The sequence below is a fragment of the Zeus faber genome (genome assembly GCF_960531495.2).
Source record: "Zeus faber genome assembly, chromosome: 11".
Lineage (NCBI taxonomy): Eukaryota > Metazoa > Chordata > Actinopteri > Zeiformes > Zeidae > Zeus > Zeus faber.
Genome location: NC_137205.1, coordinates 27,502,456 through 27,519,430, shown reverse-complemented (window position 1 = coordinate 27,519,430; position 16,975 = coordinate 27,502,456). Strand labels below are relative to the sequence as shown.

Below are 16,975 nucleotides of genomic sequence, written 5' to 3'. Positions count from 1 at the left end.
TGCTGCGCTGCTGTACAGTACTCCGATAGTAATAGTTTTGAAAAGGTAAAAATAAAAATAAAAATAAAATAGAACTGTAACCTTGTTTTTCGTCTTTCTTTCTTTTTCTTTTTTTGTTTAGTGTTTTGTTCTTTTGTGTTTTTCTTCGTGTGTGTGTTTGTGTGCGTGTGTGCGTGCGTGTGTGTGTGTGTGTGTGTGTGTGTGTGTGTGTGTGTGTGTGTGTGTGTGTGTGTGTCTCGTTCTCGGCTGTCACCCTCGAACCGCTTGGAGAACTACCCCCCCCCCCCCCCCCCCCGCCCAGCCCTTCCACTTCGTTTGCCTCCCTCGTTCCTGCTGATCAGGGCTGGAAGGCGCTCCCGTGGGCCCCCGCGAGGCTCATGCTTTTCAGTTTGTTGTCCTTCTTCCACTTCATCCTCCGGTTCTGAAACCAAATTTTGATCTGCCGCTCCGACAGGCACAGCGCGTGCGCTATCTCTATCCGCCGCCGCCGCGTGAGGTACCGGTTGAAGTGGAACTCCTTCTCCAGCTCGAGCGTCTGGTACCGGGTGTACGCCGTCCGCGCCCGTTTCCCGTCGGGTCCCGTCATATCTGAAGGGGGGGAGGGTGGGGGTGGGGGTCGGGATATTTAGGTATTTCAGATGTTCACCAAAGTATTGATGAAATTGATGAAGTACACACACACACACACACACACACACACACACACACACACACACACACACACACACACACACGCATCACCACCGCCGGTGTACCATTGTATTTTCACTGTTTTACTCCTGGGGAAAATAAAGTTGCTTTGAGTTTGATTTTACCTGTCACGAGTTTTTTTTTTTTTTTGTATTTTTTTAACACTCAAACAGCAGCAACAATATAATCACACTAAAAGTATATACTCCAAAGACTTTTTATTTTATTTTTATTTCCCTTTCCTTTCTTCCATTTTATTCAAATGTCTTCCCTTCGTCTCTCTCTCTCTCTCTCTCGCTCTCTCTCTCTCTCTCTCTCTCACGTCCCTTTATATTTCCTTTGTCCTCCTTTCTTTCCCCTCTCTTAATTGCCTCGCCTGTCCCTTGCCTAACCCTTTCCAATAAACTTCCCACACGTAATAAAGCTCCACGTTTCAAAGGAGCGGCGACCTCCAGGACCCGCTGCCCCTCTCCCTGCGCGCCCGCCCGCCCTCTCCCCCCATCGGCCTCTCTTTTTCTCTCTCCCCTCATCGGCCTCTCCTTTTCTCGCCCCGTGCCGCCTCCGTGTTGCCTGGTTTGCGCGGTGTGCATTTCCTCGCTCCCCTCTCTCGGCCTGACAGATTTATGACGCTTTGGTGGAATTCGCTGAAATAAAAGGCAGAGATGCCGTGCGGCGTCGCCAACAGACGCTGCAGGAAAAGCAAAACCAATTGCCGCCCGACGCGCTGCACAAACACGGAGTGAATGGAACTCTTAGCGAGGAGAAAAGTTAAATCTAAGAGATTTATCTGCTCCAACGCGAGTTCACGACTGACAAACGTATAGCCTGGGTCTTGTTCCAAAACGAAAAGAAAACGTAAAAAAAAAAAACTAAACCAAACCACCAACTGTGAACTCAAAATACTTTAGTGAGAAACTATTACAAAAAAATATATATACTGTTTTTAGTTTTTTTTTTTTATAAGAAATGTGTGGACTTACGCTGCTCTTTTGTAGCTTGTGCAGACATTGAAACAAATTATTCTACTGTCATCCGCCTAAACACTAGAAAGCTAATTTCAAACTTGTGCAGCGAATACTCAATTGAAGTGTGTGTAAACACAGAGTAAGTAAGTAAGTAGAGAGAAAGTACCCCAACATTGCTCACAGGCTTTACACACCCCACACCCACACGCATGCATAGTATCCACAAAAACGCGTTATTTTTCACCTCGGCTATGATATCCACGTTATCAGTTCTAGTAGCATTTACTTTATGGTTCCAGTGGAATAATGCCAACACTCATTGCACAACGCCAGTGGAATGAATACAGTAAAACAGCAGCTACCATGGCTAATATGTAGTTTTCTCATCCACGGGAAGATCTGAGGTGTTTGTGCGTCGTTTCCCGTCTTGCCCGTCGTGTTGTTGGCGGCGGTCGAGGCGGATCCAGCCGAGCCGCCGTCCCCGTGTTTCTGCCCGGGCTGTGCGAGCGCTGTCCTGGCCGCGGGGTTGCAGTTGCCGCTCGCCCGGCTCTGCTGCGCGTCCTCGGTTTCCGACGACGCGTCGTCCAGCTCGCTGAAACGCGGCGTGTTGGCGCCGGAGAGGCTCGGCGAGCCGAGGCTGCCGCTCCCCGGCTGCTCGGCGCGCGGGGACGAGCTCTTGGCTCCGTGGCCGGCGGAGTCTCCGACGCCGGGTGACAGGAGGGAGTCCGCCGTCGACGCGTGGGAGCAGCTGCTCGGCTGTCTGAAGCTCCTGTCCGGGTTCGGGGAGCCGAATCCCCGGGTGTCCCCGACGACCGAGGCAGCCCCGAAGTGTCCTCCGGTCGTGTTGCCGCTCCCGCCTCCTCGGTTATTCACGGTCAGGTCCATGCCGTTGTAGCCGTAGCCGTAGGAGCCCGTCGCATGGTGCATGGTGGCGGCTGAAGATTCCCGGTACGGTCCGCCGTTCATCGCGCCGCTGTTGGCTCCATAATTTAGCAGTTGATAGTCGGGGCCATTTGGGTAGCGCCCCGAGAACGAGTTTACAAAGTAAGAGCTCATTTAGGTTGTTTTAGAGAGTAGCAGACTTAGAGCAGAGCACTAAGGGCGCTTGATTTGTTAGATTCCGCTTGGTCGTTATAACGCGGGTACTTTCAACGATTTATGATGTATTAGTGAATTATGGCGTTGCACTGTACTTCGTTTTTAGCTATGTATGCGCCTTCCAAATACGGGGGTGGGGTGGCGGTGCGCGGTGTGTGTGCGTGCGTGTGAGTACGTGAACGTGTGTGTGTGTGTGTGTGTGTGTGTGTGTGTGTGTGTGTGTGGGCGCGCGTGCGCGCGCGTGTGTGTGTGTGGTGGAGGAGGGAGGGGGTGGTGGTGAAGGAGGAGAGAGAGACAGAGAGACAGAGAGACAGAAAAAGAGAGAGAGGGAGGGAGGGGGGAGGCGTTCTGGGAGGAATCACGTGCTTTTGTTGACCAGTCGTAAATTCTCGCCGATGACTTTGGATAGGTAATTCATGCGCTATGGTTACTAATGATGACGGGCTGGGCCGTGCCGCGCCGCGCTCCGGGTGGAGGGAGACGCGGAAGGTTGGAGCGTCGGCCGGGTCGCCTTCCTCTCTCTCTCTCTCTCTCTCTCTCTCTCCCTCTCCCTCTTCCTCTCCCTCCCTCTCCCTCTCTCTCTCTCTCTCTCGCTCTCCCCCTCCCTCTCCCTCTCTCTCTCTCTCTCTCCTCCCCACCACCCCCGCCGCTGCAGGGCCGCCGGAGGTGTCGGGGGTTGACTCAGAGCGCCACCTACCGCGGACATAATTTATTGCACGTTACGCGCCGAAAAGGAATAATCACAAAATGGGGGGGGGGGGGGCTGCGAGAGGGGTCTTTCTTAAGAAGGTTGCTTTCCGCCGCGGTGATTAAAAAAAACAAAAAAAAACAAAAAAAACAAACAAAAAAAAAAACCCAAAAAAAGACTTTCCCTCCGTATCGGTGTATTTTATTGTTGTATCCGCCGCGTTCGTCCACGCTGTTCGTTTGGGTCTTTTTGTTGACCTTCCGTTCTGGTAAACACCCCGGGCTGCTGACAATAAATGTGGGATCATTTACAAGATTAAACCACTGAACTAACAGGGGACAGAATAATGTTCGCCAATTTGCTTCATTGAAACCAATAATGTGAAGCAAATTATGGGTGTGATGTTGGTTCTCAATCGAGTAAACTGATCAAAATGTAAAGAAAAAATTAGAAATGTTTTGATTATTTTTGATCAATTAATTAAACAAACGTTGTACAACCCGGAGTCAAATTATGTTTTAATTTGATTATAATGTGAATTAATTTACCAGATGTTTTATTTTTATTATTATTATTATTATTATTATTAATAATAATATTAACAATAATAATAATAATAATAATATTTCTTTTTAATTATTAATAATATTATTATTAATAATTGTAGTAATATTAGTAGAAGTATTATTAAAACTCAACAATAGTATAGTACATTTTAAATGCTTTCATTTGTGATTTCAATTGTGAACACCATTAATCTATCTATCTGTCTGTCTATCTGTCTATCTGTCTGTCTGTCTGTCTATCTATCTATCTATCTATCTATCTATCTATCTATCTATTCACCTTGTCCATGTCTCTCTGTCTGCCCCCCTTTGTGTGTGCGTGTGTATGGTGAGTGTGTGTCTGCAAAAACTTATCTATATACGATAAAACACACACACACACACCTAGCCTACCTTGGTGTGTGTGTGTGTGTGTGTGTGTGTGTTTGTGGAGACATCCAATCCATTTTTCAGTTATTTAGTAGCTGCTTTTATGCTAAACAGCTTGCAAGAGATGCTTGTGGCACCATGTGATGTTTACTGAACAAGGTAAAATATACAGAAAGGAGATGACTTAAGCAGTATTTCCAGTTTTGAAACAAGCTGTGAATGACCTCAGGCTACCGATAAACATACAATAGCAAATTATAATAATGAGTTTTAAAGCAAATGGCATCCAACCAACATGCAGTACAAGTGTAATATCCTGTCACGAAGTACATCTGGCAAAGGTAGAAAATGTGGAGTACTATCTAACACAGAACAAGTCTGCAAATATCTCTTACTTATTTTAATATAATTGAGTGAAAAATCACGTTTGAAACTTGTGAAATGAATTGGAGGAGGCTATGGGTCGACAAACTGCTTTCATGTATTTTGCATGTACTATCACAGCAATAAAACATGAGATAAATGAGGGTAAAACTACACACCAACCAGTAGATTTGAGCTTTTTACTTTTGTGTGCGGCTGCATCAGCAGTAAAACTGTTCCAAAAGTGCAGACGGTAAATTCATTTCCCATCTCACGAGGAACAGCACAGAAAAAAAGGCCCTTATACAGTTTGCACTTTAACCGAATGTCATGACGTTTTGTATTAAAAGTGAAAATAATCCTTGAGAAAAAAAAATCTGGTCTTTTTGCAAGATCTATTGTTGACAAACTGCGCCATGTTAAAAATGACAGATTCATGTATGTATGCTTTTATCTGAAGCCCCCTGTAGTGCCTGTAATGCATATTATTCAAATGCATATGTGCGGTGCTGAGGGGATCGTAACCCCTAAATAAACCCTTAATCCTGACAGTGTCGGTACCCAGTTCCCTTTCCCTGTCAGCATTAGGCCACCGCCTGCACGTTGAGCCAACGGGGAATAGAGGCAGTCATTCACTGAGGCTTCAACAACAATGACAAAAATCTAAATAGGAAATGTCCCAAAGAGCTTTCCAAATCTGGCCACAATCCCAATCTCTCATACAATAACTCAACCGTACTCTTGTCACTATGGACCTCCTGAACAAACTACAGTGTCAATATAATCTATAATCTTGAATCTATATTTAAACAAATGAATGTTTAAATACAGATTGTATATTAACAATGAGTTTGGGCGAACATTCACTTGTTGGTGGAATAACATGAAATTGACAGTCAGCATGTTGTGTATGTTGCCTATGTAACTGAAAGTATATTTACATGGAATCCAATTAGGTCACAATACCTAATTGGATTCCATGTAAATATACTTTCAGTTAAGTTGCCATTTAATCAGTGATTATGATGCCGTCCAAAAGTTTATGCTGCTATAGGTCACGGTTGGTATTTTTCGAAAGTCTGTTTGTTTACATATTAAGCCGAAACATTTTTAACTAACTTCCTAATCATGGCCGTGTAAGTGTGTTCTGTAATCCAAGCCGCTCTTCCTTGGAAAGAGAAAGTGGTCAGTCAGGGGACAGGCGAGGCTTGCACTGGTCTCACTTTGTTTGGTGTGTGTGTGTGTGTGTGTGTGTGTGTGTGTGTGTGTGTGTGTGTGTGTGTGTGTGATGCGTCTGGCTGGAGGACAGGTCAACTTTCTCTCACGGGGTCATCAATTATTTAAGCCTGCCGCGCGCTGCCCTTGCAGACGTCATTTCCACCCTGGGCCACCGCGTGCGTTCAGCCGGATTCGCATTGCGCGCAGTTTGAATTCGTGCATGTTGAGCGCATTTTGCGTTATAGTGCAAAATTAGGACTAAGGTTAATGACACCCCCCACCCTCCCCCAACACGCACACACACACACACACACACACACACACACACTCACACACACACACACACACACCACCACCACCTCTCCTCGCGTCCGTGTGCGTGGATCACAGCAGTTTATTATGGTAAACCCATAATAAACGATGTTATTACGAACGCACAGCCACGTTTGCCCGGAACCAGCACGCTGAGAGACGAATCCCTGTTTGTAAACATTTTAGTGTTTGTTTTTTTTGTTTTTTTTGTTGTCCCCCCCCCCCCCCCCTTCTCCCCGTTACGCACCGAGGAAACGTCATGTTCGCGGCACCAACGAGCTTAGAGGTGAACCGACGACTACACGCACGCCCGGAACCGCACCAAATAAATCTCGCCACACTCGCCGTGGTACACTGGGATAAGTTTCCTTACACTTTATTAAACATTTTGCGGGGAGATCATCCATTGACAAAAACAAAACAAAACGCTAACATAAGCGAACGACACACAAAATCCCCCAAAAGATTGAAAGCCGTCAGGGTCGTTTCTAGGTAGTTTTTCAGGATAACATCAGTAGGTTAAAACGCTCACGCCCATCGGGGAAAATATACACAACACAACAAAATCTGCTAATCCTGGCTTCGGGGGGGGGGGGGGGGGGAGAAAAAAAAAGTTAACTTAAAGTTCATCAATTCGCCACGTGGGGGGGAATAAACCAGTTGTTTATTTCTATACAGCTTAAATATAAACACGAATATGACGTACATACATCGCAAATACCTCCATCTTCACACGCCGCTGGGGAGTGTGCCTATAGGTCACCAAACACTCGACGTTTTCAGAATAAAAATACACAAAACATCCACCCTGCACACCGTTTTCCCTTATCCTGAACAGAACAGACAAATAAGTAAAGACGTTCGACTCAACTAAGAAACGAAACTATGGGATGTTCCCCCGGAATGCTGGAGCAATATATATATATATATATATATATATATATATATATACGTATACCAATTAGTGTCCTTTTTGGGGATGCGGGGTCGCTCCGCACACCAGGAATAAACTCTAAACTAACTGAAAATAGGCGATCAGTGAAATTTGCAATAAATCAATCTATTTATTGATCGTAATTTCCTTTTTTTTTTTTTTATCCGTGTGTTTCACACAGTTTGGAGTTATTTACCTGCTGCATGTTGAGCACAAGTGCTTAAACTGTTGAAGTACACATTTCATCCCCACCTATAGCTGGGGATGCGCGGGTAAATATTATTTTATGGCTTTTAATTTAAGCAGAATTTGGGGGTGTGATAGTCATTATGAATGTTTGAAGTAGTAACCGACGATCCTTTTCATATTTTTTTTTTCTTCCTCTCTCTCGTCCTCGAGTCCCGCTCCCTCCTCGACATTTCTCCCATGAGTTCGTGTCCCTCGTCCGCCGCGGTTCTTTCACTCCGTCGTCTTCTCCTCTTCCTCCGCCCCGTTCGCCGTGGACGAGGAGTTTATCAGTTTGTTCTCCTTCTTCCACTTCATCCTCCGGTTCTGGAACCAGATCTTGATCTGTCTCTCGGTGAGGCAGAGCGCGTGCGCTATCTCTATCCGCCGCCGCCGCGTGAGGTACCGGTTGAAGTGGAACTCCTTCTCCAGCTCCAGCGTCTGGTACCGGGTGTAGGTCTGCCGCCCCCGCCGCCCGGGGTTACCGAAGGTCCCTGGTCCGGAGAGAAGGAGGGGAGAGAGGGAGGTTACCGGACTTAAACATTAACCAGGCAGCGGTCCCGTGGTTGCTTGGAACGCTGATACGTGCGCGTGTGTGCGTGCGTGCGCGCGCGCGCGTGTAGGTGGGGTCACCTCGGGGGCTTTTTCCAGCGTGACCAGATATCAGTGTAGGCAATACTCATAAATACGAGTTTCAGGTGTAGGAAGTCAGAGCGCAAAAAAAAACAGACACAAAAAGAGCGTGTTATCAGAAGTAGACCAACTTACAGCGCAATATACATAACCATGAGCTCATGTCTTGGCCAAAAAAACATTTGTATCCTAGATAATAAACGACCATGTTATCCGGAAAAAAAAAATCTCACACAGCAAATATGCCTTTCTAATAATCAGGCTGTGAATGCCACCATTCAGTGGTTTTGATAGAAGATAAAGAAATGCGTTGTTACAGTTTTATGCTCCATAACAGACGATAAGCCGCCTTCTGGGTGTTAGTTTTCAGGGGTTTGCCTCATATTAAAGCCACTTTATCCCCAGAAACAATAATTTCGCCGCCGGTGTTTAAAATAAAATAAATCCCATCTTGGCAGTTTACCAGTCTCGCATTTCAGTATTGATCTGACAGAAGCAGAACTGGAGAGCTTTTGTCAAGATTTAGCCCGGGACCGTATCATAATAAATAAAAAACTGGTGCGTGGACAACTAAACTGGATTATGTTGAGAGCACTTAGAGGGACTATACATCAAGCATTATGATTTTCAGAAGTCAGAGAACTGGCTTGTCCATTACACTTGTTTTAGATCGCTGTGTGTGCGCGCGTGTGTGTGTGTTTGTAAGTGTGTGTGCGCGCGCGCGTGTCTGTGTCAGTGTGTGCGATTCCACGCATGTGCGTGTTTGACCCATATTGGAAGCTCTCCAGTGTAATTCATCGGGGCTGCATTGTATCTTGACACCTCACATTGTGGACATGCCTTCCATTTCACATTTGCACATGCATCTCCGAGCGTCCCACGCAGCCTTTGAAACTACACGGCAGCGCTGCAGCGACTGTCCATTTTTTTTCTCTCTTCCCTCGGTGTCCTTGCACATTCCAGTCTGAAAATAATCTCTTATTTTGGATCTCCGTGCAGTCTACACGTCCCATAACGTAAAGGGCGAATTATACAGTGGCGATAACTGTTTACACTGTAACCCTATCGCTCAATTTGTTCCCAACTTGGCATCGTGACTCCATGGCGCGCTAGTTTTGAGTAAATAATTGGGGGTACGTACAGAGTGTGTGTACACCGATGGTTCTGAGTGAGTTATACATTTATGATCCATCTTATAGTGGCCTGTCCGGTTGTCATGGATACGCGCCCTGCGTCCAGTCCTCCCTGCCTCGCGCGCCGAGGATATGTTTTTCGCTTCGGGGCGAAAGTTGGGAGTCTTCTCTAATCATCAGCTGACGGAAGGGGAGACTCTCACGGGTGGACATGTGGAAGAGGAGGAGAGACCGACGAAGGAGAGAGAGATAAAAAAAAATTTAAAAAAAACAAGACAGGAGAGGGAGAAGAGAAGGAAACGACTCCGAGTGGGAAGAGACGCGCGGCTTCTATCTGTCCATCTCGCTTTCTCTCCCCGTCAACCTCGCACTTCTATCTGTGTTTTAACACACAAACACTGCCTGACATGCCCCCCCCCCCCACCCCGGTCTCCTCTCCTGTTTAACTGTTCCGGTTTGCATCGGCCGGGTCAGATGCGGTGTGACGCTTTAACACGGACTCCCCAGAACCAAAACAAACCGTGTTTTATGGCTGGGGGGGGGGTGGGGGGTGGTGGTGGGGGAGGGGGGGGCACCATAAAAGTGTAAAAGAGGAGTAGTCGTAGAAGTGAGGGAATAAAGGAGGAAGGACCGGAACACACGCACGCCCAGTTTAGTACTCCACGGTGATAAAAAAATAATAAGAAGAAGACAAAAAAAACAAAAACAAAGCTATCTGAGAAGGAGACGGGACTCACCGTTACACGCGTTCATCCTCTGCATCCACGGGTACACGGGGGTCGCCGACTGCTTCTCGTCCACCATCTCACCGAAAAGCCCCTTCCCGCTGAGCCCCGGGCATTCCGTTTTGCGGTGGACGACGTCCTGGCCGAGCGCGAGGGAGTGTTCGTCCAGGCTGCACGCCGCCGGGTCCTTCTCCCGGTAGAAGCCCGTGGCCGCCGCCGCCGCCGCCGCGTAGTCGCACGGCCCGGCGCCGGCGCCGACCCCCGCCGCCGCCGCCGCCGCCGCCGCCGCTCGGTGCGCGCCGTACGCTCCGTTCGCCGCCTGTTGGTAGTAATTCGACGCCGCGTACGGTTTGTCCTGGTGCGCGCCGCCCGCCCCGTACGCCGCGGCCGCCGCGGCGCTGACGGCGGCGGCTCCCGGGTAGTGTCTCAGCGGATCGGTGGCGTATCCCGACGAATAGAGCGGAATCTGCCCCAGGAAGGACTCGGCGGCCGCCTGCCCGCTGCCCGGTAGCGTGACCGGGAACGCCGAGTTCACGAAATAGGAACTCATTGGGAAGAAGAGGAAAGGAGGAAAAGCGGAGAGGAGGGTGGATAGATATAAGGAGGATATGTGAGGAGGGGTGGGGGTGGGGGGGGGGGACTGAAAAAAAGGCTAAATGCTAAAGCTAAGGGTCTCTCCCTCTCCTCTCCCTTCCCCCTGGCCTGCACTTTATGATTTGTTGTGTTTCACCGCTTACAGTCCAACAGGCTTCCAGCTATCACTTACTTTATCGCAGATTGGAGGTTTTGACTTGGAGGGGAAAGGAGGAGGAGGAGGCGAGAGAGGGAGGAGGGGAGGTGTGTGTCTGGGGTGAGGGGGGAGTGTATCTGGGTGGCTGGGTGCCAGTGTGGGACAGAACGGGAGCGGGGGTGGGGGGGGGGGGGGGGGGGGGGGGGCGAGAGAGAGAGGGGGGGGGAGAGAGAGGACGCACCAGCTGACCGCGGAGTGACCAATGGCGAGCCTCCGCCTCTCCGCCCGTGCGTTCGTTCCTTTCGTTGCGGAGAGAAACGCACGGAGCCTTCGAGGAGGAGGAGGAGGTGGTGGTGGTGGTTGTGGAGGGGGGGACTCGGAGTGTAGTACACGCGCATACACCCCTTCTCTTTTTCCTTCCCTGTGTGTTTTCTCTTTCTCCGTCGTCCCCTCTTCTTCGCAATTCTCTGTCTCTCGCTCTCTTGTGTTCGCCCTTCCTCCTCCTCCTCCTCCTCCTCCTCCTCCTCCTCCTCAGTCTCCCTCCTTTCCGATGAGGTTGCACAATCACACTGGATCCACACGACCGCTTATCCTCTTTTTTTATTATCAGCTACTTGTTTCTCTTTAGATCCGTTTTCTGTGGTTGGACTCTCGCGCGCTCTCTCTCGCGCGCGCGCGCGCGCACACGCACGCACACACACACACACACACACAAACACACACACACACACACACACACACACACACACACACACACACACACACACACACACACACACACACCTCTTGGATTTTCTGCGCCATAAAAGACAAGAAAATATTGAAATATATCTCAGGCCCTTAGCAGATAATACCCGTCGTATTAAAGGGTGTTTGGTGAGCGTAAATCGTGCCCACGTCTCCGTGTGCGCGCAGTGGGAATGTGACTTATATTGCGCGTTCAACGTCTATTATGGCCTGTTTGTTTATATGCACCAAGGACAGATTTATGTCCCAGAAATAAGAGGATGGATTTCAGCGTGTATCTATATCATATATATATATATATATATATATATATATATAATTTTTTTTACCCCGCAGGCTTCTTTTTATCGTTGCCGTTTGGATAACCGTTCTAAATCGAAAAAATAATTGACCATCTGAAAGCGATTTACAGCAGATTTTCCGTGAACGTTGTAATGTTGTCAATACGGACGCGTGGAGGTTATTCGATATATTCATGGATGTACGCGCTAATGCTCATTTGTTTTGTTTTTTTGTTTTGTTTTTGTTTATATATATATATATATATATATATATATATATATATATATATATATATATATATATATATATATATATATATATATATATATATTAATTAATTTATTTATTTATTTATATATTTTTTTGTGTGTATGTGTGTGAATGGAACCGCAAGTGATTCCTTCTCTGGTTGTTTTCCAAGTAGAGGTTGTTGTTTTTTTGTTTGTTTTTTTTTGTCTCGGTTCGTCCGATGGTCGCAAATGAATTATTCTCCTGTTTTGTGACACTGATTACGGCCCTCCACTGTAATGACGCCCCCCCCCCCCACCCCGAGAGAGACATAAACACTTGAAAAGAAAAAAGACAAAAAAAGAACAAGAAACAATTATTGCTCTCCGAGTGAAAGGAAACTGGCTTTAATGGTTGAGACACTTGCTCATTTCCTTCTACGATAAAACATATAATAAACATACATTTTTTTTAACTTTTTTTTCCGGGAAACCTCCCTTTCTGTGCCGTTTCAAATGGCATCACCTGGTTGATATATAGAATGTGTGTATATATATATATATATATATATATATATATATATATATATATATATATATATATATATATATATATATATATTATTTATTTATTTATTTATTTGAATGTATTTCATTTTGTGTTGTTGCTGTTGTAATGTGTCCTTGCCGGGTTTCTTGGGCGGCGCTTGTAAATCACAGGTATAATTATTGAAATTATTTAAATTTCGGACCACTTCGTCCGCCTAAAGCCAGGGTTCCCAGCTTCGTGCGTGCGGGCTATTATGTGGAATTAGACTGTCAAGCCACCCCCACTCCCACGGCCCCGCTCTCCCCCGGTTCCGCGTGGTTCCCCACGGCCATGTAAAAAAAAAAAAAAAAAAAAGTTGCTCATAATCGCATCTGCGTCGACGCATCTCCGTCTCCCTTTCTCCCGCCCACAAGCCGGTGTCGTGTTTGTGTTTTGGAAATAGTTTATTGGGGTTTTTTTTGTTTTGTTTTGTTTTTATTCTGTTTTTAATTTTTTTGAATTTCCGGTACAGCGGGGGTGTGGAAACCCTAGAACGAGGCCTTACTACTACGAAAAGCAAGAGCCGGAGTGTTTTGTAATCACGTACATAGGAGAGACATTGTTATGTGGCCCGGAATCTCTGTCCCTCAAATCATAAATTAGCCCCAGCCATAAAAAAGTCCTGGGGCCAGTGTCTCTCGCCTCTCTCTCTCTCTCCCACCCACCCCCCCACCCTCTCTCCCCCCTCTCTCTCTCTTTCTGTGAGTTTATAACTATATCACCGCACCCATGTTTTCCTTTTACTTTGCTTGTACCACGCGTAGAGGTGCAGAAATAGCCCGCAGGCGGATAAACAACAGACTGTCTTGCCTCCCCTACTCCCCTATATTCCTCCATTCTGAATTTGGACCGCGCTGGATCGACGCAGTGCGAGACGTACTTTTCCTTTCCTTCTTTAATTTTTGAGCTCTATCTCTGACACACCTAGACGGCGGATCCCAGGGAGCGAGAAGTGAAACGTCCCCTGTGCTTTTATTTTGGCCCTGTGGTCTGGAGGAGGCTCCGCCGGCAGGACGCACGGTTTCCTCTCCACACCGGCCGGTGCTTTGTGAGAACGGGAAACGGCCATTGTTTAGAAGTTGTGCTGGTAGGAGAAGCTGGCTTAATCATTAATAAAGAGCAGCTACGGCTGGATTGCTTTCCTTTAAGGGCTCCAAATAGTTGTCCGTCGTCTGCATGCATCAATATACTGTAGCTGGGATATATATATATATATATATATATATATATATATATATATATATATATATATATATATATATATATATATATATATATATTTTTTTTTTTTTTTTTTTTTATGACCATATTTATGTTATTGTTATTATTATTACTATAATAAAATATTTGTAACAACACCATGAAAATAGCCATTACCGACATAACGAGCTGTATTTTATTAGTCTGTGGGCCTAACTAATGAACCCAAAAGCATTTTGCGAATTTTATCTGAAATAAAGTGGGAACTGAATATGTTTCTAACTGAGAAAGGTACGTCAACATAGTATTATCTAAAATATTTCTATTTAGTAATTACAATATTTGACGTAATATGTCCTACCTAATTTAAATGGGGGTTAAGGATGGTTTATTGATATTATAAAATACGCCTTGTGTTGGTGACGAATGAGGGATGTTTGTCAAATACAAATTAACAATTAAAATATTGATTCATCGCTTTTCTATAAAAAAAAACAGTTTATATAACTACACAATTGGTAATATGTACATACAGCGCTTAAAGCAATGTTAGGTTGAAGAGATTCCCTCTTTGAGTTCATTCTAACGCAGCAGTACTTGTAGCACTCGGGCCTATTGTAACTGTACGTTCAATTCAATTACCTATTTTCTTTTGCCTTTAATATATATTTTTTTTCTTCTAATGTGGGTGTATTCTCCTCTTGTTTCCGGTTGGTGGACGCGGAGATAAGCTGCGTCTTCGGGAAGAGGGAACCACCGGCAGAACCGCGGCGGCACAGAAAGTTTTTGCCCAGAGGGGAAACTCGGTCCGAGGACCAAATGGCTCCCGAACCACAGAACGGAAATTCTCACGGCGACAGAACAGCGTCCGTCTCGGAGGCCACAGGGCGTGCTGTCACTTTTGTTGTCACCTGCCCCGACCGGAACTGTTGCCCCCTTACCACTGTTGCCCCCACCCCGCCCCACCCCCCCTTCCGTTTTAACGTAAGTTGTCTCTTCGCTCGAGCGTCATTGGTATCCTGCGTAAAGAGACTGGAAATAGGTCTCGTAAAAAAAATAAAAATTAAAAAAATAATAATAATAATCCACGCTTTTTGCATCTTTTCAACGTGGACCAACACGCCGCAGACAGCCGTATAAAGCAAAATGAAAATATGACTTTATTCCGGCCTGCATGCGGGCTGGCCGCATGCTATAAATAATCCTTAATTATCCCACCGCGACTGACTTTTCACATACCCTCTTGCAAATTACTTGAGTTTGTGTATGTGCAGGTCAGAGTGTGGTGTGGCGTTTGTGATATAGAACAACCTGCCCTAACATATAACAATATCAGTTTAAACCCACACGTTTGGAAAATCGTGTTTCCAGGTGTTTCGGGCGTTTGCAACAGCCACCTTCATTCCAGAGATTTTGGTGAAAAGACAAGAAAATAAACTCAATGCATGTCAGAGTGCTGCTGTTTATAGCCTGAAGTTTATGGCTTTAAATTAGTGTGTGTGTGTGTGTGTGTGTGTGTGTGTGTGTGTGTGTGTGTGTGTGTGTGTGTGTGTGTGTGTGTGTGTGTGTGTGTGTGTGTGTGTGTGTGTGTGTGTGTGTGTGTGTGTGTGTGTGTGTGTGTGAGAGAGAGAGACCTGAAGATTTTATGGTTTTATGACCATTTATGACGCCTTGTAAAGACGGAGGAATGGTGAGGGACTGAAAAACAGGCCCGTCGCAAACAGTAGTTGAACAAATGTGTCGTATCACACGCACACACATGCGCCGCCACATAATAGTTCAACTGTAGTTCATTACACCAAAATGCGCCACACACAGTGTCAGATGGGCTCCTAAAACCATAGAGCTTTACCGTCAGTCACGCATTGTCAGTTTTCCTGCGATTAAAAAAAAAAAAAAAAAGTAACAAAAAAACAAAACTTTTGGTGAGTGTGTTTTCCGTTGGACGATTATTGAAACGGTAGTCTAATTGCTAGGCCGTACACAGTCATACCAACTCTTGTTCACTTAAGAAACGTAAATAGTGTGGATAGCAATTCAAGATATCCGTTTTTTTTCCTCAATATGGGTCTACTCAAGTTTTTATTTATTATTATTATTATTATTATTATTATTATTATTATTTGTATTATGCTGACACATTTTAATAGGCATCTCATGCGTATACACTACAACGTCTGTGTGTGTGTGTGTGTGTGTGTGTGTGTGTGTGTGTGTGTGTGTGTGTGTGTGTGTGTGTGTGTGTGTGTGTGTGTGTGTGTGTGCGTGCGTGCGTGTTTGGCTGACTGACCTCTCACTGAGTTAATGTTAAACCTTAAAAAAAGCCTTACTGGGCGAATCCATGTATAATTTATACACCGCTTCCAAGGACCGAAGTGTCCTTCACGCGCCCGTGAGCGCGCGCTCGGTGACCGGCGCACCGGAGGCCGCGAGCGTTCGGTCAGTTCAGGCAGGTGAGTTAAACATTAGTAACGAGGAAAGGGTTTCGATTCGACACGAAGGGGCAACAGCTCTGTGTCTCGACATGTTTATTCATCGAGGCGTTTCTTCCCCTATCTGATTTTAATACGTGATCCGTCTTTAATATTAACCAACAAAACCCTTTTCATTGTTTTCATTTAAGAGTGTGACGTTTGTCCGACAAATCTGAATCGATGTGATTTATTTTCTCTCCTTGTTTGCGATAAAAAAAACTGTTGCAACGACGAGACTCCACTAAAATTGTGATTATTAATATGAAAAACAAATCACAGCAAGATGACGATGCAATAAATATCGTGTATACACGATATACAATACAATACATATCTACTATATAGTGACGTGATTTATTATTGGACACTGGTCCGTTGCTTATTTGTTGTTTATGTTTTATTTAAGGTGGCCTGGGCTGTACCGGTGTCCGGTGAGGTGAAGTGGTGGAAACCCTCCACTCCGCAGCACTTTACATGTGAGAACTTCGTTCTGGTGTCAATATTAATGTTAAAATACTTTCCGATACAATAAGGAATTGTTCAGGAATACGAAGGCCACATATGTAGCCCATAAATCGTGTGTGTGTGTGTGTGTGTGTGTGTGTGTGTGTGTGTGTGTGTGTGTGTGTGTGTGTGTGTGTGTGTGTGTGTGTGTGTGCGTGCGTGTGTGTGCACGCAGATAAATAAGATAAATATACTTACACTTCTATACAGTACCATACTGTACTACACACGCTGCACTACACTACATAACACACTATACGCCGCACGTACACACGTGTGTGTGTATATACAGATAATATGAAT

General features: G+C 45.7%; 2 protein-coding genes across 2 annotated transcripts; both read right to left on the bottom strand.

Moving 5' to 3' along the window:
• Window positions 1-326: 326 nt before the first annotated feature.
• hoxb5a (homeobox B5a) lies at window positions 327-2,730 on the bottom strand. Its single transcript, XM_080009896.1, has 2 exons — window positions 2,018-2,730; window positions 327-588 (listed from the first exon to the last, which is right to left on the bottom strand). The coding sequence occupies exons 1-2, from the start codon at window positions 2,709-2,711 to the stop codon at window positions 338-340; spliced, it is 945 nt and encodes a 314-aa protein (XP_079866022.1). The 5' UTR covers window positions 2,712-2,730; the 3' UTR covers window positions 327-337.
• Window positions 2,731-6,988: 4,258 nt separating this feature from the next.
• hoxb6a (homeobox B6a) lies at window positions 6,989-10,469 on the bottom strand (the record flags this gene model as incomplete). The annotated part of the gene is made up of 2 exons (XM_080009960.1): window positions 6,989-7,922; window positions 9,932-10,469. The coding sequence occupies 2 exons, from the start codon at window positions 10,467-10,469 to the stop codon at window positions 7,663-7,665; spliced, it is 798 nt and encodes a 265-aa protein (XP_079866086.1). The 3' UTR covers window positions 6,989-7,662.
• Window positions 10,470-16,975: the final 6,506 nt, after the last annotated feature.

Excerpts from the sequence above, each read along its gene's own strand:
- hoxb5a (XM_080009896.1), bottom strand. The coding sequence starts at position 2,711 with ATGAGCTCTTACTTTGTAAACTCGTTCTCGGGGCGCTACCCAAATGGC. Across the intron at positions 589-2,017 it reads AAAACTACATATTAGCCATG|ATATGACGGGACCCGACGGG; the intron begins GTAGCTGCTGTT and ends CCCCCCCTTCAG.